Source organism: Manis pentadactyla, chromosome 1 (assembly GCF_030020395.1).
Source record: "Manis pentadactyla isolate mManPen7 chromosome 1, mManPen7.hap1, whole genome shotgun sequence".
NCBI classification, from domain to species: domain Eukaryota; kingdom Metazoa; phylum Chordata; class Mammalia; order Pholidota; family Manidae; genus Manis; species Manis pentadactyla.
The window spans coordinates 16,593,600-16,614,587 of record NC_080019.1 but is presented as its reverse complement, the minus strand read 5'-3'; the positions used below and the strand labels follow the sequence as shown (position 1 = coordinate 16,614,587).

General features: G+C 39.9%; 1 protein-coding gene across 5 annotated transcripts in view; it reads left to right on the top strand.

Moving 5' to 3' along the window:
- KLHL2 (kelch like family member 2) overlaps nt 1–20,988 on the top strand; it is a 104,250-nt gene that overhangs the window by 65,267 nt on the left and 17,995 nt on the right. For 4 of the 5 annotated variants that reach the window (XM_036889175.2, XM_057491198.1, XM_036889180.2 and 1 more), the window contains one exon: nt 17,199–17,308. In XM_036889175.2, the coding sequence (XP_036745070.1) occupies nt 17,199–17,308 (110 nt within the window). Of the gene's footprint in view, nt 1–7,608; nt 7,769–17,198; nt 17,309–20,988 lie in introns of those variants that run through there. The other variant, XM_036889181.2, reaches the window with a different exon arrangement.

Here is a 20,988-nt window from a genome sequence, read left to right as displayed (position 1 = left end):
GTGGGAGTTAGAATCCACTGTTTCTACCCTGATTCTGTGAGGCCCCATGGGAACACTTAACTACAGACCTTCCATGACCACTGCCCTTAATAAGCTCTGCAACCCCGACTTCCTCCAGCCTACAAATGCAGAGCCCCTCACCTCACACTGCTTCAGTATGCTTACACTGGTGAGTAAAGGAATTTTGGCAGACAGACCTGGATAAGGGGTGTGCATGCACACATGTGCACAGACATTAGAGAGGAGCGGTATTACCTGAGTCCCTATTGCATTTATCAAAGAAATGGTGCAAGGTGGTAATTGGAGAAAACCCCACAGTACTGCAGTAAAACATAGTAGGTCCAATAAATTTGAGCTTATAGAAGTATGTGGGTTGGTCTGATTGGCCTGTCTACCTTTTATAAAGTTGTTTCAGCGAGAAAATGTGATCTGAGTTCCAGAAAGCTTAACTACAGGTAAACTTTTAGAACACAACCCTTCTGTAAGTTGGGGAATACCTGTAATTGTAATGATGTTCATATAATCCTTTTGAGTGGGATGAGGCATTTTAAGAAAAATCAAAGACAAATTTGAATTCATTGATGTGTTCCAGTGCAGCCAATTCTGTTCTTCAGCTAAATAGAAAATACTGCTTTTAAATTCATAAGATCTTCTAACTGCTAGATATAATGCGCCTGTTCTAAGTGATTTATATTATGAAAACCAAGGAGGCTTGTCTATTTTTCGGTAGTTTTCTGCATGCAGCAATCACTATTTAACATATCCTTCTTGGGCTCCTAATTGTCTCCTAGAACTTGATAAACATTACTGACTCCTAAGAGATAGGGAGAGGGGCTGGAGGGAGAATGAGTACAGCAGGATTAATGCAAAAGATGTCCGCACATAGCTGACATGATGAAAACTCTTAGTTTTACTCATATCAGAACCAACTCATTCGCTTTGTTTTTAGGAGATAGATTTTATTCTTTCTTTCTCTTATTTAAAGTTTAAGTTTATTATAGTGTACAACAAAATATGAACAATTTAACACCAGAATTAGAATACCTCTGTATCTTAGTTTGTAGAGTTCGTCTTCATAATTATGCCAAGAATTTTTCTTAGAAAAATTGTCACTTTCAGCAAAATTATAAAGAAAAATTGGTTATTTTTAATGCACTATATCTTAAATCAAAGTCTAGTTGTAAAGGATGTACTACTTTTATACCTTGCTTCTGAATCTTTCTGCTCAAGTTGCCTAAGTTTATAAGTAACCATTTTCAACACCTTGTATTATAAAAAATTGCAATACATACAAAACTAGAATAGTATTCATCATCCAACTTTAAGAGTTGTCAACTCATGGATTATCTTTTTTCAAATGTACCCCTTTTTACTTCCCCCTGCTCTGTTATTTTTTCTATATGTAAACTTTCTAATAAAGCCTAGTATGCATATAGAAAAGTACACAAACCAAGCCTACAGTTTGATGAATTTTTGCATCATCTTGTATTATTTTGAAGCAAGTCCATAACATTGTTTCATCCATATCTTTCATTCTTATAATTAAAAAATAATACAATTGCAGTGACCACCTTCCTATACTGTAGCTATTTCCATAACTGGTGTATTGATGACTAGTTGCAAGAACTTTCAAAAATAAATACTCCAGTATAAATACTAAAAAGCAGTCATTTTTCATAGTACAAATATGTGATTATTGTTTATATCTTAAACAAATAGAGGATGGGACATAAGGAGTCCATTGTAGGAAGATATCTGTAGTTCTCTTCTGCTGTAAACAAATAATTGTTTTTTAGTCTCTCCCTCTTTTCTTTTTATAATTCAAGGACTCTGTGTGTCCTGAAAGTCTACTGAGTTACTTTCAAGTTCAAATCGTACAGCCTTTGAAAAGATCTGGGAGAGTAAAGGGGGACAGTGGCTTTAGAGAAAGTAACTATCTTTCTTTTTTCATATGATAGGCAGTGGGCTAAGTAGGACCTGTGACGGACTTCTCAGCACGAAAGGAGGAAAAGGAAGAGAAAAAGAGCACTAGGAGAGTTAATACACACATACACATGTGGAGAGAAGAAGGGGGGGACGGGAGTGCTGAGGGGAGGGGGGTTGGAGAGGAGAGAACTTATACAACCTCAGGTCCTCTGAGCCCAGGTGTGCCTGCCCTTGAGCGACAAGTACTCCTTATCCTCTGAAAACTCACCAGAGATTCTGGACATAGGTGCTGCTTCATTCCTTTCTCTTGCAAATTGGAAATGAGCTCTGTAGTATTTGGTATAGTTAAATTGTACAGGTGTAATGAAAGAAGTGTTCCATGGAAATCTCTTCTATGAGCTTGTGCTTATTTTTCATAATACCAGTATCTTCAGAGAAAGTGAAAACATGAGTAACCAAACAGGGAGGGTAGAAATTCTGAACAGGCAGTGCATGGGATCCATGCCGCTCAACCTGATGCTCCCTGGGGGTTTGGCAGCATGATGCTGGTGTCATAGCCTGTCACACCAACCCGTGCTCCGTCCCCAGGGCATGTAGCAGACAGCCCCAAACCACCATTAGCACAGGCAATCAGAGCAGCCAGGTTAGTGACTTGTACAGGGGTGTCGTGTTCTGGTGTTCTGGACTGTAGTCAGCCTTTGTTATGCTCTTGAATGATTATTTTCTTAGCTAAAAAGCTGTATGAAGTTCTTTTTGCTACATACCCCAAAGTGAAAATCTTCACACCTAACTCCAAATGTACACACTTGTTTAGAGAATGCTGGTTTGTGGACTCTTTGACCTCTCATTTTGTGAGTGGTTCCCATATTTTAACTGTTTCCCAAATCAGTAAGGCCTTTGTTTTTAGCATTTTCACCAGGCTAAAAATAGAGGACATAAAAACTGAACTTAACAGTTTAGATGCATTTATTAGTACTTCCCTCAAAAGATTTTTTTGGAAGTTAGATTTTAATTTTATCCTGAAATGAATTCTATTTAACCTTCCTTGTTGATGCATAAGTTGCCAATGTTGATTGTAAGAATTTCAAAATATTTAAGGGAAACAATAGTTTCAGATTTGTAGTCATTCCTACATTTCGCCATTCCCCACACTAAAAATTGCGAAGTTCTGTAATGCTTAGTAACGGGACTACCTGTAAAGGAGCCCTCTTCTTTAGTCACTGACAGGCTTTCAGTTTATTTCTCATTCTCTCAACTCTGTTTTCTGTTCATACATTCTACCCTGTCCGGGCACCCTACACTGCCCTACTTCTAGCCTTTTCACAGTGCTTGTGCAATGATCACATTTTTTTTGTATGCCCAGCTGTTTCATGTGTCTCGTCTCTCCTTTTTGTCTTTAATGAAACTACCTTTTTTCTAGACCCACATGGTAAGGGCAAACTTCTTTAAGAGGTCACTTCCCCTGATTCACTGGGAAGGCAGATAGAGAAGTATGATTTCCAAACTATTGTTCTGTCACTGTCACTATCCTTAGTTCTGTCCTGGCTGCCTTATTCGTCTCCAGCATTCTCTCTACAGACCATTCTCCCTTTGGGCCTTCAAGCATACTTCTCTCTTTGCCCTCTATAGTTTGTTTCTCCTGCTGTTAGCAACCTCAAGGTCTATGCTGTTGGCTTCTTTGAGACCCCCTCTTAGCAGTTACTTGTGATTACTGTCTTTCCTCCATAAACTCACTTGCCGCTGTAAAACAAAATTCCAGGGCATGTTGAACCATGTTGGTAATTTGGAACTCCAAGGTTTCAGTCTCTGAGCTGACTGTATTCCTCCCTTCTCATGCTCTTGGGTTTTGTTATAAATCTGTACTCTCTGATCCCAGCTCTCCTAGCTGTCTCTTGAGTGCTCCCCTTAGAACCAGGTCCGGCATTTCAAAACTACCTCTTTTATGTGTCTGGCATTGTACAGACAGCCATGGGTGATGACAGGCTCAATTCGATTTAATCCGTCCTTAAAGTAGTTTATAGGCCAGTAATAGTCAACTCACAGCTGAATTTAGTATATCCATATTATACCTTATTCTCTGTAAAAGCAGTTTCCATAACATTTTCCTCTGTAATCACTTGACTTGAGTCATTTGCCTACCTTTCGAAAATTTAGGCTAGGAATCACTGCTTGGGGTAAACATCTGACAAAATAAGCTCATGATTTTGAAAGCTGCCCTCTTATGAGACACTTGTGTTGAGAGGGTGGTTTTAATTATGATATTACTAGCCTTGACTATGTGATACACATGCTAAAGAATAGATGTTGATTATTCAAGGGTCTGTTGCAAAATTAATTTACTGATACAGAAGGCTCTTCATTTGGAGAACTGTGAAAGCATTTGATGTACATACAGCACTTCCTGATTGAATTCATGCTGGCTTAAATTACACTTCTTAAAGTGTCATTTGTATACTTAAAGTGTATATTTGTATACTCATTATGATCCTCATTTATTTCCTGGTGAGCTACATGCAGTCTCTGCTCTGATTTGTTGGCAGTTCTAGCTGAGATGAGTTAGGTGTTTTTAGGTTTCACCAAAACTGTTTGTGTTAATGGAACTGCTGGTGAGAGGTAGTGAAATTTTTTTTCCTAGAGATGAATAGTATTCAGAATGAAAGAATCACAGTGTTTGCACTTGTAGGGAACCTTAGCAGCTATCTAATCTAACACTTTCATTTTATTAGAAAAATGAAGACCAAAGGTATTTTCATTCTCCTGAAAACACTGTCTCTCAGGGATGAACTGTTGCGGGTTTAAAATACTGTTGTTATCAGGCATTTACTCTCACTTCTCAAATGGGATTTTGTCCTATCAGTCCATGATTCCTCCTGTGGGAGAAAGGGAGAGTATATGAGTGAGCACCCAGCTTCCCAAGCTGTGTGGATGCTGCCAAAGGGCATGTGTCTCTCTGGCCCCATCCAGAGTACTAAATATGAAGCTCCATGACTGGGGACAGGAAGTCTGGGAAAGTGGCACATGGAGTTCTTGGAAGACATTAAAGCAACATTGATCCACCCTACAAACTCCATGATGGGCTTCAAGAAGCCCACCCATGAGCTGCTGGGAGAGTCCAACCCATGGATCTCCTTGACAGGCCCATAGGCACCCCCAGCCTCTGTGTGCCACAACCCCTCCCCCACACTCCACACTTTGCAGTCAGCTCTCTGTGTGCTCCTGAAGGTGGTAGCAAGTGTGAGCTTTGGAACATGGCAGATGGAACACATGGAGAAAGCAGGCTCAAATCTCTCGGCCTGGAGAGACCACAAACTTCAGCTGTAGTGCCACCTTTGAGAAAACAGGAGAGGCTGTTAACACTCAGCTTGGTATGTTACAGGATTGAGAGAAGGCCTACAAATTTAAGAATTCTTCCACAAGAGGGACTGAGAAGCATGGAACAAGATGTATCCATAGATGGCCTGAGAATATCTAGCAGGGCTGAGGAAGGCATTTTTTTTCTCCCCCAAAGGCAGTAAAAACTGGAAAGGCAGTAAAGAATAGAGGAAGAACTGCTACTTCAAATGCAAAGACAGCAACATTCAACTCCAAGAAACATGGAAAAATCAAGGTAACATGACACCACTGAAGGACCACAGTAATCTGGTAGCTAAACCCAAAGATGTAGAGATCTATGGTTTACCTGATGAAGAATTCAAAATAGCTGTTTAAAGGAAACTCAGGGAGCTACAAGAAAACACAGAAACAATTCAATGATTTCAGGGAAACAATACAAAAATAAAATAAGAAAATTAACAAAGATAGAAATCATAAAAAAAAACATTCTGGAGCCAAAGAATTCAGTGAATGAAATGAAAATTTAGTGGAGAATATCAACAACAGGCTTGATCAAACCGAAGAAAGAATTAGTGAGATTGAAGACAGGAACTTTTAAACTATCCAGTCAGAGGAAACTAAGGGGATAAGAACAACAACAACAAAAAATGAAGAATATGTGATCTCTGAGATAACATCAAAAGGACCAATTTGTGAATCACTGGAGGCCAGAACAAGAAGAGGGAGAAGTGGGCAGCCCACTTGGAGAAAGATTTGGATATCCAAGAGTTCATGACGCTTTTAGATCACCAAACAAAATCAACTTAAAGAAATTTTCTCCAAGACACATTGTAATAAAACAGAAAATCAGAGACAAAGACATAATCTTTAAAGCAGCCAGAGAAAAAGAAGCTTGAAACTTATAAGGGAACCCTATTAGTCTATCAGTGGATTTTTCAGTACAAACCTTACAGGCCTATAGAAAGTGGAATCCCCCCCGCAAGCCGGGATCCCCCTCTCGGAGATGCTGGAAGTGCTGGAAGAAAAAACCAGCCAGCCAAGAATACTTAATCCAGCAAAGCTGTCCTTCAAAAAAGCAGAAAGACTTCCCCAGACCCAAAAGCTGAGGGAGTTCAAGCTGCAATGAAAGGACGCTAATTAGTAAGTAGCATGAACACGTATGAATGTACACAACACTGGCCAAGGTGAATACATAGTCCAATTCAGAAATAGCGTAATGTGGTAGTGTCAACCCTGGTATTAACATTGAAGGATGAGTATTAAAAATAATCATAGCTGCAGTAATTTGTTAATGAATACATAATACAAAAATATGTAAATTGGACGGCGGAAGCACAGCAAAGCGGCCGAGCGCGTCCTACTTCGTAGTGCTCCGCAGACAACACTGCGTCTGTCCCGCGAGGCCGGCGGGCCAGGCTGCCAGGGTGCAGGGGCTCGACGCTCGCAGCTCCCGCCTCTTACCCCGGCCGGCAGCTGAGCCGCAGTGGAACGCGGGCCCTGTGACTCGGGGCGCCCCTGGCCTCGCTGGGTGACACTGCCGACAGGCGGCCGGGACGGAGCCTCCTGGTTGTGGCCGCAGGCCGCTCGTCCCGCCCGCCGCGCTCTCAAAACTACTAGCGGCTCCCGACCCGGACAAACTTTTGGCCGAGGCGCAGCCCTCGCACAGTGCGTCACCGCCCGGGAGCCGGCGCCGAACAGAAGACACGGCGGGGCTTGGGGCAGAGGATGGGAACCCGCCTCGCCGCTTGACCCCGCGCGTGACGGCCTGGCGGCGGCCGCCGCAAACCGGGATCCCCCTCTCGGAGGCGCCGTGGTCGCCGCGCACCCGGACGCGGGCCGGCGGGGCTGGGTGCTGACGCCCGGCATGGGCGCTCCCTTCAGTCTGCCCGCGGGGCACCGCCCGTCGCTCCGGGAGCAAAGACAACGCGTGGAGCCGCCGGGGACTGGGCTCGCGGCTGCCGGCGGAGAGGCGGCGGGCAGGACGCGCGCGCTCACGGCTGCCGCCACGGCTGCCGGCAGCGGGTGCAGCCGGAACGGAGGGCGAGTCTTGGCTCCGCCCCCTCCCGCGGGAGCGCCGGAGGCCGCGTGGGGTCAGCGGCAGGTGAGGAGGACCCCGAACTCTCTCCCCTTGCCCCGGGAGCTGCCGGGAACTTGTGCAACTGCTGGCACCTAACGGGGTCTGGCCCTGGGTGCAGCCCTTGACCTTTCTCTCGTCGCTGCCTTGAAAGCAAAGCTCCCGCTCGCCCTGCTCCCACCCGTCGCCGCCCGGGAGCGCCCGGCGCACGCTCAGCACTCAAGGGGATTCGGCCGGACTTTAGCCAACGGCCCCAGGGCACATTTTCAGATTTCCTTCGATGTGTTTGTATATCCACCTTATGAGAAAGTTAAGATAGTTATGTGAGAGTTGAATCCTTGAGTGTTTAACTCAGTCAAAAACTGATGATTCTGAACTGCCAGGAGTGATGATCATCTCCACTTATAGAAGCCGAACAAAGAGGAATGTTCTCAGGTGACGCAGTTTACCTCCATTTATCTTCGCTCTGAAATGTATAAAACGCAAAACATAAAAGTAGGTGTAAAAATACACCTCAGTGAGTGCTTGAACAGATTGTACCCATCGCCAGGTGTTTTCTAATCCTCATTTGGGTGGCATATCCTCTGTAATTGTTTCCTTGCTAGAGTGTTAATGGATTGGATAATTTGTGGGCAACACTCCTAATTGTATTAAGTCTCTACAACCTTATTAAGCATTTGTGCAGAATCAGATCAGAGAGCATGTGGAAGCAGCCTACCAGTGGCAGAAGGGAGAGAGAAAGGGGGGAGGCGAGCAAGTGGTTCTGTGCTCTTAATTGACACTCCCCTGCCGCCAGAAAAACAACACAGATTGAAAACCTCACTACTAAAAGTTCAGAAGTATTCTAAAACATTAAAGAACTTCCTTGCCGTATGTTTAAATACCATCAATGCTAGGGGATGAGGAGAGAGTGGGAAAGCCAGCTTGTTCTTTTTTATTTAGATCTGTTAGGATTTATGTTTATTTGGGGGAAAAGAAGCGAGGATTAACAAAATCTCAAGAGTGCTAGGTTTTTCATTCTTGTTGCCCCTGCATATATGATCAACAAATATTTGACAAGGAAGCCAAGAATATTTAATGAGGAAAGTATAACCTCTTCAGTAAATAGCATTGGAAAAACTGGATAACCACATACAGAAGAATGAAATTGGACCCCTATTTTATTATCACACCACAAAATTAACTAAAATGGATTAAATAATTAAACATAAGACCTGAAAACATAAGGAGTAAGTCCTTGTCATTGACCTTGGAAATGGTTTTTCAGATAGGACACCAAAAGGACAAGCAACAAAAGTAAAAATTCATAAAAAGCTTCTACACAGCAAAAAGAATCAACGAAATGAAGATACAAACTATAAAATGGGAGAAAATATTTGCAAATTATATATCTGATAAGGGTAATACTCAAAATACATAATGAACTCATACAACTCAAAGCATAGTTACCATTACTTTTTTGTGATGAGAACATTAAGATTTATTCTCTTAGCAACTTTCAGCTGTGTAATGCAGTAGGTTCATTATAGTCACTATGCTGTACATTAGCTTCCCCAAAACTGATTCATCTTGTAATTGGAAGTATGTACCCTTTTACTGACATCTCCCTATTTCTCCCATCCTCCAAGCCCTGGCAACTCTCCGTTTCTATGATTTTGGCTTTTTTTTTTAGGTTCCACATATAAGTAATGCCATACAGTATTTATCTTTTCTCTGTCTTCACTTAGCATAACAGTTTCAAGGTCCATCCATGTTGCAAGTGGCAGGAGTTCCTTCTTTCTCCATTTGTGCGTGTGTGTGAGTATATACACATGTATATATGTAATCCATGATATGTATGTATATTTTCTTTATCCATTCATCCATTCATGATGGGCACTTAGCTTGTTTCCATGTCTTGACTATTGTAAATACTGCAACGAACACAGGAGTGCAAGTGTCTCTTCAAGACTGATTTCATTTCCTTTGGATATATACTCAGGCATGGAATTGCTGGGTCATATGGTAGTTCTAAAACCTCCATACAGCTTTCCATAGTGGCTGCACCCACTTAGGTTTCCACCATCAATGCACAGAGGTCCCTTTTCTCTACATCTTTGCCAGCACTTACTATCTTTTGTCTTTTTGATAGTGGCCATTCTGACAGTTGTCACGGGATATAGCTTGGTGGTTTTGATTTGCATTTCTCTGGTGATAGTGATGTTGAGCATCTGTCCGTATGCTTGTTGGCCTTCTGTATGTCTCCTTTGGAAAAAAATGTCCATTTAGTTCCTCTGCCCATTTTTTTTTAAGAGGGATTACTTGGGTTTTTTTTTTTTTGCTGTAGTGTTGCAGGGGTTATTATATTAATATTTTATATTAAATGTGTAAATATTTTCTCCCAAAAAGTTGCCTTTCACTCTGTTGATTGTATTCTTTGATGCACCACACTACTTTGTTTGATGTAGTCCCATTTGTCTGTTTTTGCTTTTGTTGCTTTGCTTTTGGTGTCATAGCTGAGAAAATATTGCCAAAACTAACATGATGAAATTTTTCCCCTATGATTTCTTCTAGAGTTTTATAGTTTTGGGTCTTAGGTTTGGGTATTTAACCCATTTTGAATTAATTTTTACATATGGTGTAAAATCAGAGCCCACTTTCATTCTTTTGCATGTGCATATCCAGGTTTTCCAACTCTGTTTTTTGAAGAGATAGTCTTTTCCTCTCTGACTGGTCTTGGCCCCCTTGTCAAACCTTATTTAACTGTATACATGAGGCTTAACAATATTTGAAAGGTATACCTTTAAAAAGTCTCCTTTTCACCGTTGCCCCTTATTTTTCCCCTCTGTAAAAGTAATCACTAGTTTTAGTTTCTGGCTTTTGTTTTTTTAGCTTTAGTTTTGTTTTGTGGGTGGGGGAAGCTAAATAATCTGTTTACATGGTTCATATAACACAATGTACAGAGCTATCCACAGTAAAAGTTTCTTTCCACACCTGTCCTATTGCTATCTCCTTAATGCCCTCCATAGGTAACTTCTACGGCTTTCCAGTGGAAATAAATCTATAGTGTTCTTTCCCTTTTCTTACACAAAAGGTAGATAACATACTATATACTGTGTTTTGTCCCCTTTTTTTCCTCAAGTTGGCATTATTTCCTGAAGCTCTTGTCATATCATGAGCTTTCTTACTCTCTTTTTTTTTTTGGGAGAGCAAAGTACAGGTTTTTATTTAGAAATAAAGTGAGAGGAAAGAGCTCCTGGCTCATGCCAGAAGGGGACAAGAGAGCCCCTCTTACTCTTTTTTTTTACAGATGCAGAATATTCCATTGTGTAGTTGTATCCTCTCAATCCAATGCCTACTGATGAACTCTTGCAGTATTAAAAACAGTGCTGCAGTGAATAACTTGGAGTGTGTCATTTTGTAAGTGGTATATTTGAGGGGAATATATTTGAGGGAAAAGTATATTTGAGGGGAAAGGTTTCAGTATTGCTTTTTGTGGAGCTTGCACTGATTTATACTCTTACTAGCAGTATGAAATAGGACACTGTTTCATAGGGTTTTATTTTGTTTTGTTTGTTTTTAACTTTGGGATCTGTATTATTTTGTGGCCTGAGGCCAGGTAAAAAATGTTGATATAATACCATTTTTTAATACATTGATATACAATATTACACTGGTTTCAGCTGTACAGCATAGTAATCAGACAACTATGTACATTACTAAACGCTTACCACAATAAGTATAGTTACCATCTGTCACCATACAAAGATAATACAGAATTATTGACTATATTCCCTGTGCTGTGCTTTGCATCCCTGTGACTTATTTCATTGGAAGTTGGTCCCGCTTTATCCTCTTCACCTATTTCACCCGTACCCCCATCTCCCTTCCATCTGGCAGCCACCATTTTGTTGTCTGTATTTAAAAGCCTGTTTCTGTTTTGTTTGTTCGCTAATTTTTTTTTTTTTTTTTTTTTAGATTCCACATAAAAGTGAAATCATTCTGTATTTGTCTTTGTCTGTCTTAATTCACCTAGCATAATGCCCTGTAGGTCCATCCATGTAGTTGCAAATGGCAAGATTTCACTCTTTTATGGCTGAGTAATATTCCACTGTGTATATGTACCACATATTCTTTATCCATTTATTTTGTATAATATCATTTTTATTATTAGTAGTGGTAATAGTAGGACATTTAACAACACGAATTAATAAGTCTCAGAGAAAATAGTGATTTGTATCAAGAACATACTAAATAACAGATGGGCAGCACTAACTCTTGCTTTTCTTCTCACGGAGTTCCCATGAACCAATTCCTATCCAAACATGCTTTCTATTGCTTTTTGGTACCTAGAAATTTGATATGTGGACAAGAATCTTAAAATTGAGGATTGTCACTGTCAGTCATGTCAGGTTCATGTTATTTTAATGCTTTTTGTAAACAGACTCAAGGTTTTACTAATTCATTCACATAAATGTATTGTTAGGACGCATTGGGTTTGTTTGTTTGTTTGTTTGTTTAATGTATTGGAAAAGTGGCTTACCTTATGGTAAGTGTCTCACATAAATTGACTAATGTTTTCTTGTCTCACTCATTCCTTCAAGATGGCCAAAAGATTCCCTTGGTAAGCATGATACAAATTTTATATGTTCCTATAACAACTTTGCAGACCTCCTGTTGCTCTTACAGATTTGACCTCATTTTTTATTTTTTCCTTCATCAAATAAAACTTTTCCCATTGAAATGATAAGATTTGCTTTATTTTAGCTTAAGAGAATGAGTTATAGGTACTTTAAGGCAAGCCTCTTTTCCTTTCTCCTTACCCATAGCATTCTGAGGTGTAAAACTACATTGAGATAATGAGTGGCTGGTGGGTTCATCTAAGCATGCATGTGGTGTGTGTGTGTGTGTACACAAATGCAGTGGTTCCTCTTGATAATGATTCCTCTTGCACATTTTGAAACACTCTGAATTTTTCTGGGCTAGAAGTACGTCACTTCTAGCCCAGAATCAGAAAAGCTGGATGGTATGGTGGCAACAGTGGAACTGTCTTACTTATTCAGTGTGGAGTTTGAGAATGACCCTTGTGAGGTAATAGATTAAATGTAGTCTGATGTCATTGACAGAAGAGTTTATTAGCACACTGTTTAGAGGTGCTGTATGTGTTCTCTTGGCCATTCATTAGAACTGTTTCATTAACTGAGCAATAGTAAATTCACTCCTCTATTCCCAGTTTATAGTAGTACTTGCTAGAAGCAAAAGTCATGAAACTGTTTTTCACTAAATCTTTTCTTATAGCACAAGGCTTACAAAGAAGAAAGGAGAAATGATAAGATGCTTTTGAAAATGCTATAATAGGTTTAGATACTGTCTTTAATGTTTTTAGTTTGATACCAGTTGGACTGGTTGAAGTGTTAATGTTGTAGGATCATGTGGAGCAAGTATGGGTTGGTAGGAAACAAGAGTAACTGCAAACTGAGACAGGAGAGCATGTAAGGCAATGGAGGGTCAGCGGCACTGAAGCACAAACCATTCGGGGAAAAGGAGTTCATTCTGTGGCCCTAGGATATCCATTAGTCATACTGGTTTATGGCATGGAGTCAAGCCACATAAATTGTGTGAGCTATTGTAGGTAAGCAGGTAGAATCTTCAGTTTGCATGGGAAAGGTCAATAAATGCTACAATTAGGTGACATTAAAACGGGAAGATTATTCACAGGGTAAATTTGTGTAGCCAGAGAAATTGAAGGCATCACACGTTGTCTTGCCAGTGGGTTTCAGCCCTGGGCAAGTTCATTATGGATTCAATGTGACCAAAGAAATGATGGTAAAATGGTCTTGGGTGGAAGGGTTATACCCAAATTTCCATGGTGGCAGGTCAATCACTAAAATCCCTTTCACTCAGCGCGAGTCTGCATGCAGCAAGCCGGACTCTGCCTCTAGGCCTCTCAGCCTACACAGCCATCTTCTGGGCTCCTCTGCCCGCACAGCCATCTTCTGGCTCTGTTCTCGGCACTGCCACCACTCCAGCCTCTGCTCTGCTTTCCTACAACCTTGCAGCCATGCCACCGTGTCGCCCAGAGCACTGGGCAGAGCTCTTTATATAGAGTCAGTAGCAATGTATCACCCACACATGTGTAGTGAGCCAGCCAACCAGGGCCAGGTGAGAATCCTGGCCACAGGAACTTTCATTTTATCAACACACATGCTCAGAGTGCTTTGCAGTGATTCACCCAGTTGTTGGGTGCAGCTGGTCCCTGGGGAGCATGTTAGCATGCAATAATCTATCCAGTTGCCTGCCGGCTAATACAGGAGAGCATTTGAAGAATCACACAGTTAATACAAGTAGAAGATAGGCAGACTAACTTAACTCTTGATATTGCCAAACAATGCCCTCATACCCAAGTGATGCTCCACATAGTTCCCACACGCTTCTGAAGAAAGCTTAATGTGGACATCTAAATATCAGATACCAGTATTGAAGGACTTTACTAAGGAGAGGTGTTCAGGTAGAAAGTCGATGTGAGAATTGGAATTGCTTAAAAACTTGTATGTCTACAATGAAAATCTCTTTGAACATTTCTTCACTTTTCCTTTGGAGCAATTTTTTTTTTTTTTTTTTTTTTTAGTGAAGTGGTGGGGTTAATTTGAGTAACAACTATGCTACAGTTTTAACAGTACTGTTATAATCATTCACTATTTTAACACTATAAAGAGTATACAATGAATTTAGATCCAAACTTGACTTTCCTTAGAGTTTACTGTTCCTTACTTACCTAATGCCCTTACTTCTCAGTGTTATATAATTGCTGATATTTTTTAAAAGTTACCGAATTTGTTTTTTATCAAGTCCATTTTTCTGATTGATGAAGCAAATAAAAGGATAAAAAAAAGGAAAATTTGTGTAGTCATGCGATAGAAAGGTTATATTCTCTCTGTTACATTGTTTACCACTGGAGAGTTCTTCCTCCATGAAAAGTATAAGGAAGCCAGCAATCTCTTACTTTCAGATTTAAAATTTACAGAAAAAGCTTGCTGCAAAATCATAATAGGCATATATTTGGAAGTAAAAATATTTTTATGCATAGGAAAAAGGTTTATATTAGCTTTTGTTCAGTAACTACTGTGTGTTTCCTATTTAAATTTCTAACTTGCTGTCAAAAACAACTTTAAATTTATTTGCTGTTTGTCAGATTTTCACAAAAATGAATTTGTTTCTCCATGTTTGGGAATTTTAATACAAAGAATCTCTTTATGCTTTTCTTATGTTCATTCTTTAAAAAGCAAATCCAACCACTGAAAAAAACTTTCCCCTTATTTATGTATAAAATACTTTTGAAATATTGTCTTAGTATAGCCCTCTAGTGAGGTCAGGAAATAGGATCACATTTCAGATGTAGAAATTAATCATGGTTGCTTTTAATTGTAATTAATCATGGTGGTTTCTTAGAATCTGTAATCCTATTAAAGAATTCATACTAGGTTTTGAAGTACAATTGTGGTATCTCTTAACAGTAGAAATTTAAATATCTTAATCATTAGTCACTATTTTTTTGAATACCAATTTGATTTTTTTCCAATTTGACCTTTGATCAATTATAGATTCAGTTACACACTTTTCATTCATGTTGTTCTTGGTGCATTCTTTTTTAACTAATAAACTCTGTTTATTAGAGCAGTGGTAGGTTTATAGGAAATTGGGAAGTGCAGAAAGTTCCCTCTCCCCACTGTTTGCCTGTTACTCACATCTTGCTTCAGAGGGATGCACTTGTTACAGTTAATGTGCTGCTATCAGTACACTGAATCCATTATTATCTAAAGACCATAATATATATTAGGCCTCACTGCTTGTGCTGTACATCCTCTGGGTTTTGACAAACATGATGTGTGTTCACCATTGTCTTCAAGTACGGAGGTCTCTCCACAGCCCTGTTGTCCACTACTGAGTCCTTCAATGTCATGCTGTGTTTCTGTTCAGGGTCTTTGATCTCTAGCATTTCTTTTCGGGCCTTTCTTGGGATCTTTGTCTCTCCACTTGCTCTGCCGTCTGCTCTCGGATGTTGTCTGCTTTATCTACAGCCCTCAGCACATTAATCATAGTTGTTTTAAACTCCCAGCCTGGTAACTCCAGCATCTCTGTCATGTTTGTGCTTGTGCTGCTATCTCTTCTGATTACATTGGCTGCCTTTGGAATGTCTTGTAATTTTTCCCAGTAGCCAGGCGTGAGGTCCTGGGCCAGAGGAAGTGCTAGGAAGAGGCCTTAGTGATGTGAGAGGGTGGTGCAGGGGGAGGCTGCTCTGACCAGGGGGCCTCCTGACCGTGAATTTGTTGAAAAGACTATCCTTTCTCTACTGAATTGCCTTTTTTCCTTTGTCAAAGACCAGCAACTATGTGTGTAGGTCAATTTTTGGGCGCTCTGTTCTGTCGCATTGATTTTTGTCTTTTAAATTATTTTTCTTTTTTATCTTCATGTTCATATTTATTTCAAAGCAATGCGTTGCTTGACCAAGACTTTGGGCTTCCAAAAATTGTATGGCAGTTTGATTTTTGTAAATTCAACCATTTTATATTCTCCTAGAGCTGCTTATTATTTTTAAAGTCATCTTGTGGTGAACCTTTCCTAAAGTGAATCCTTATTCATGGGGTTTATGTAAATGCAGGTTTTATTTCTCAAGTGTTTCTGAAAGGGAAGCCAACTAGTCCTTTTTTGTGGTATGTAAACACGTACTTGAATCTTTTATTTCACCTTAGAAAAGCCTTTTTTTAAAAAAAATTAGAATATGGTTAATTGTGAAGACCTAGAAAATAACTAAATTTCCTGACAAATTTTTTAGAGTTTAAGTATCACCAATAAGAGCTAAATTATTGAATGCGTACTGTCTACCACACAGTTCCTGGTGCATTATAAACCATTAGTTTTTTTAATCTTCACAGCAATCTTATTAGACAAGACATTTTTTTTAAACTGCATTTACTGATAAGGAAACCAAGGCTTAGAGCAACTACATAACTTGTCCATAGTTTTACAAGCTGGCACACAGCAGATCTGGAATTCCACCTGGTATGTGTGTGTCTCCAAAGTCCAAATCACCATATATCCTCATCAGCTCATACTTCATAAATCAGAGCTGGATTTGCAGGAAAGAATACTTTTGAAATGATTAGGGTTTTTTTTTTTTCAAGTTTTAAGTCATTATTATATTAATAGGTTATTTGTTTGTTTTGAAGAAGTGGGTATATTCATTAAATCAAAGAAAGGTTTTTAGTATTTTAAGAGCTACTAATTTTACTAGTTTCTGGAAGGCAGTGGAAAGTATATAATAGTGTAATTTGATCCCCAAATAAACTGTTTACATAGAATTCAGAGCTATCTATATCTGATAAACCAAATCTTTTTTTCTAAATGATGGTCATATTTTCAGACTAGCTAGCACTTAAGATTCTTTATGTGGTTTAGTTTTCGAATAAAGCAGGTTTCCCTTCTTACTCCATTATGTTCTGGGCTCCTCTGTTGTTTTACATAACATATCAAGAGTGAATGTAGAACACCACTTTATCTGATTTATGTAGCCAAAAGGTTTTACAAATTTAAATACCAACAGTCTTATTGCCATATAAGGGATAGATGTTTAACTCTTAAATAACCGCCCTGTAAAACAGACGCGCATCAGCTGGGAGCACAGCGTGGGCGCCTTCCCACCTGGGCTTCTGTTTTGTCACTCCCTTCGTGAGTTTGTTCGAGTTTGTCTTGTTCTTGCCTTGAGGAGGTACAGTTGATGTTCTCATTCTTAAGTTAGATTTTAAAAAACCCTCTTCTTTATAAGCAGTTTGAAACTATGATAATGGAATGTTAGTGTTAATGGATCTTCTTTTTAACCTCTAAACAGAGCAACATTTTGCAGATGTCGTTCTTAGTGAAGAATTTCTCAATCTTGGCATTGAACAAGTGTGCAGCTTAATCTCAAGTGACAAACTCACCATCTCCTCAGAAGAGAAGGTAAGTATACTTTTCTTGCCCTGTGTACAGTGATGTAGTATTTCCCTTTCTTAATTTCGCTTTGTTTTGTAACTTTATGATCCTTGTAATGATAGCCAGTGATCTTTGATCTGGAAGTTCAGACACTCAGCTAATTGACTTGATTGTCTGTAAATGACTGTTTCCTCACTCCTTAGGAGGTTGAAAGTAAATCTCACTCCTGAATTGTTAGGCATTAGAGTTTTGTACTTGACCCCACAGCAAGAGCTTGCACACATTAAACTGTCTGAAACAAGTGCCTTTTGGGAACTGGGCTTCGTCCCACAACTAAGATGCCTATAAGAATTGTGATCTAAATGCAGTATTTCTCAAACCAAAGTAATTTCACCATCATGAGAGTTGTAAGAAGTTCCCCAAAGTGGAAAAGTGCAGCCAGTTCCAGACTGAACATCCTTGATCATCCTCTGCCTTTAGATTGGTCCCCAGCCATGCACACTGACTCCTGCAGTGCCTCCACGTGCCCTTCCAGAGTTCTGTGCAGCTGTTTTGTCTGGCTGTAGGGTTGTTTTCCCTGGCTTCGGTGTTGCCTTTATCAGCCACCTGCACCATTCACATTTGTGGAGAGAGAAACTTCTCTTAGCCCTTGGGAATCAAGATACAAAGCTTGTGAACACTCTGCATTTGAAGGAAATGAAGCTTGAGTTTTCCCTTTGTGTGCTTTGCATTTAAAGTTGTATAAACTTTAGTTCTGTTCCTCAGGGATAATTATTCTGCCTGGTGGTAAAAAGACTCATTTACTTTAATTAATATGCCATATGGAAAAGTATGTGAAGAGTGGTTGTGAGATGTGTGTAACTTTAGCACTCTAGAAATAAGGAGGAAAGGAAGACATATTCCTGCTAGTAGACGTGTGCACCAGGCAGGCTGCAGTGGAGTCCCAGATGCAGGATTAACAAAATGGGCTTGGAGGACAACCAGTGGGGTAAACAGATGACTGCAGAGTGCTGTAGTGGGCCCCGTAAGAGCATTTAGTCATTCGTGGGATGGGAATGGGAGTTCTGCTCATATGATCCAAGCTTTTTTTTCGTGATCTGAGTTTTTAAAGGTGAGTCTGAGTTTGCCAGGGAAGTGGAGATAGGAAGGGCATTCAGGTAGAGGGAATAGAATGTGAAATGTAAGGTCTTGTTAAAGAATAATTGAATTCAGTTGACTCAGTATGACTAGAGTTTAGAATATGCTTGGCAGAGTGGTGGGAGATAGGATGGGAAGATGACAAAGTATCTTCTCAGCCATATTAAAGAAAATTGACTTTATCCTAGTGATGAAGAGCCTCTGGAGGGTTTTAAGTTAATAGGAGAATGCATTGGTAATACTCACAGTACAGAAATGTCCTGAAAGCTGTTCTGGTTTTCTGCTCCTGCATAACAAGCCACCCCAAAGTGTAGTGACATAAAGCAGTAACCATTTTGTTATGCTCACAATTCTGTGGGCAGGATTCCTGCAGGGCATATAGGGATACTTTGCTCTGAGGTGTCTGGGGCTTCAGCTGGCTTGGCTGGAATGGCCGGGTGTAGCTGGCATGGCTCCACTGGAGCGTATCCTCCTGCACGTGGCCTCTTGGGTGCCTGCAGTATCCCAGGTGGCTCCTTCACTTCCATGTCTGGCTCCTGGGCTGGAGGTGGTTGTATTTCTCTGTCATCCTCTCTTTCATCTCCCCCTCTGCTCTTCCCACTCCTCTCTCCTTCCTCTCTGTGGTTCCTCATAGTATGGTGATATCACATAGTCAGGCTTCTTACGTGACATCTGGCTTCCCCCAAATGAGAGTTTCAGGACATCAGAGTGAAATCTGAGTCTTCTTAGAACCCAGCTTTGAGGTCACACAGCACCACGCCCCCCACCTGCCATTGGCTTCACAGGCCAGCTTCTGTCGGGGGGTTACTATCTAAGGTGTGGACATGGGGAGGCCTGGTTTATTAGGGGACATCTTTGGAGACTACCTGTCACAGTGGTGGCATGCAGAATGACCACAAGAGCCATGAGGGTCTGATAGGAGGATTTGAGGTCATACCAGTGAGCAGTAGAGTTCATTGTGAATGATGGTAGAGACTGAGGCAAAGAGAAGACAGAGCAGGGAACTAGCAGGGGAATTGATAGGATCCTCTTCTCTCTAGCACTTGGAGGTACTTGGTAAATACTTGTTGACTGAACAAATTAAAGAGACATGTTAATTATAATATGTAGATTATTTTAGTATCTTGTTCTATTTCTACTTCAAAATAACCTATTTTTTGCTCCAGTAATCTATTTACATATCATCAAACATTTTCTGTGACCCCTTAAGGATTATTGGGTTTATATAGTTGTCAGTCTGGAAGGAAATTATGTGGTCAAATACTTATTAGCTTTCTCATAGCTATATGCTATAAGTCATAATGCCCTTATTATTGTTTTTTGTTAACTTAAAAATACTACATTTGGATATATTCTGCAGTGACAGAGGAGAGTTTATCTATTCTGCTCACCCTCAGTTTAGAACTGTATGGTCCAACACGTGTAACCCTAAAGAAAAAGCCAAATATGACTTGTTCATAAGAGCATGATGTTCATTGCAGAGTATCATTTTGCTTTATTGTTTTACATGCTTTATTTTCGAGGGTCTTGAGATGTAAATCTAAGTATGTAGAACCAGGTTCAATATAGAAAGACTACCAATGGTGAATTAGATCATATATCATCAGATTATCACAGCTACCACTCAAGTTCAAGAAGATTAGATAATGTACTTAGTGAAATGTTTAGAAAATACTAAATGAAAAATGCTTACTAAATACATAGAAGTACTAAAAGTAGTTTTTAGTACTTACTTAAAAGTAGGACTGCCATATGGTCCACTTCTGGGTATATAGCCAAGGAAAATGAAAATCTTGAAGAGATAACCACACCCCTGTGTTCACTGCGGCATTATTCACAATAGCCAAGATTTGGAAACAATGTACTGTCCATCAATGGATGAATGGGTAAATATGTGGTACACAGATATAGTGTAATATCACTCAACCGTGAGAAAGTAGGAAGTCCTGCCTTTTGTGACAACATGGATGAACCTTGAGGACAGGGTGAAATAAGTTAGACAGAGAAACACAAATATTGTATGTTACCATTTATATGTGGAATTTAAAGAAGCTGAACTCATAGAAACGGAGTAGAGTCATGGTTACTGGGGGGTGGGGAAATGGGGTACAAATTCCCAGTTATAAGGTGAATAAGTTCTGGAATCTAATGCACAGCGTGGTGGTTATAGTTAACAATACTATATTATAAACTTGAAAGCTGTTAAGAGTAGATTTTAAATGTTCTCACCACAAAAAAGAAATGGTAATCATGTGACGTGATTAGATGTGGCAGCTAAAGCTAAGGCAGTAATCATTTTCAATGAAAATGTATCAAATCAGCATGTTGTACACTTACACAGTGTTATCTGTCATTTATATATCAATAAAGCTGGAAAAAAATAAAGTACTTACTGAATACCAATGAAAAGAGGAATGAAAGAAATGGAGTGAACGGTTTTTTAAGTACCTCCCAAGTCAGGATTTTGAAAAAATTTGAGCCATGTATTGAACTTGGTTATTTTAGCAAGAGTTGTGTGTAAGATGTAATCTTACCATATTTTATTCACGTGCCTTGGTACATAACTCATT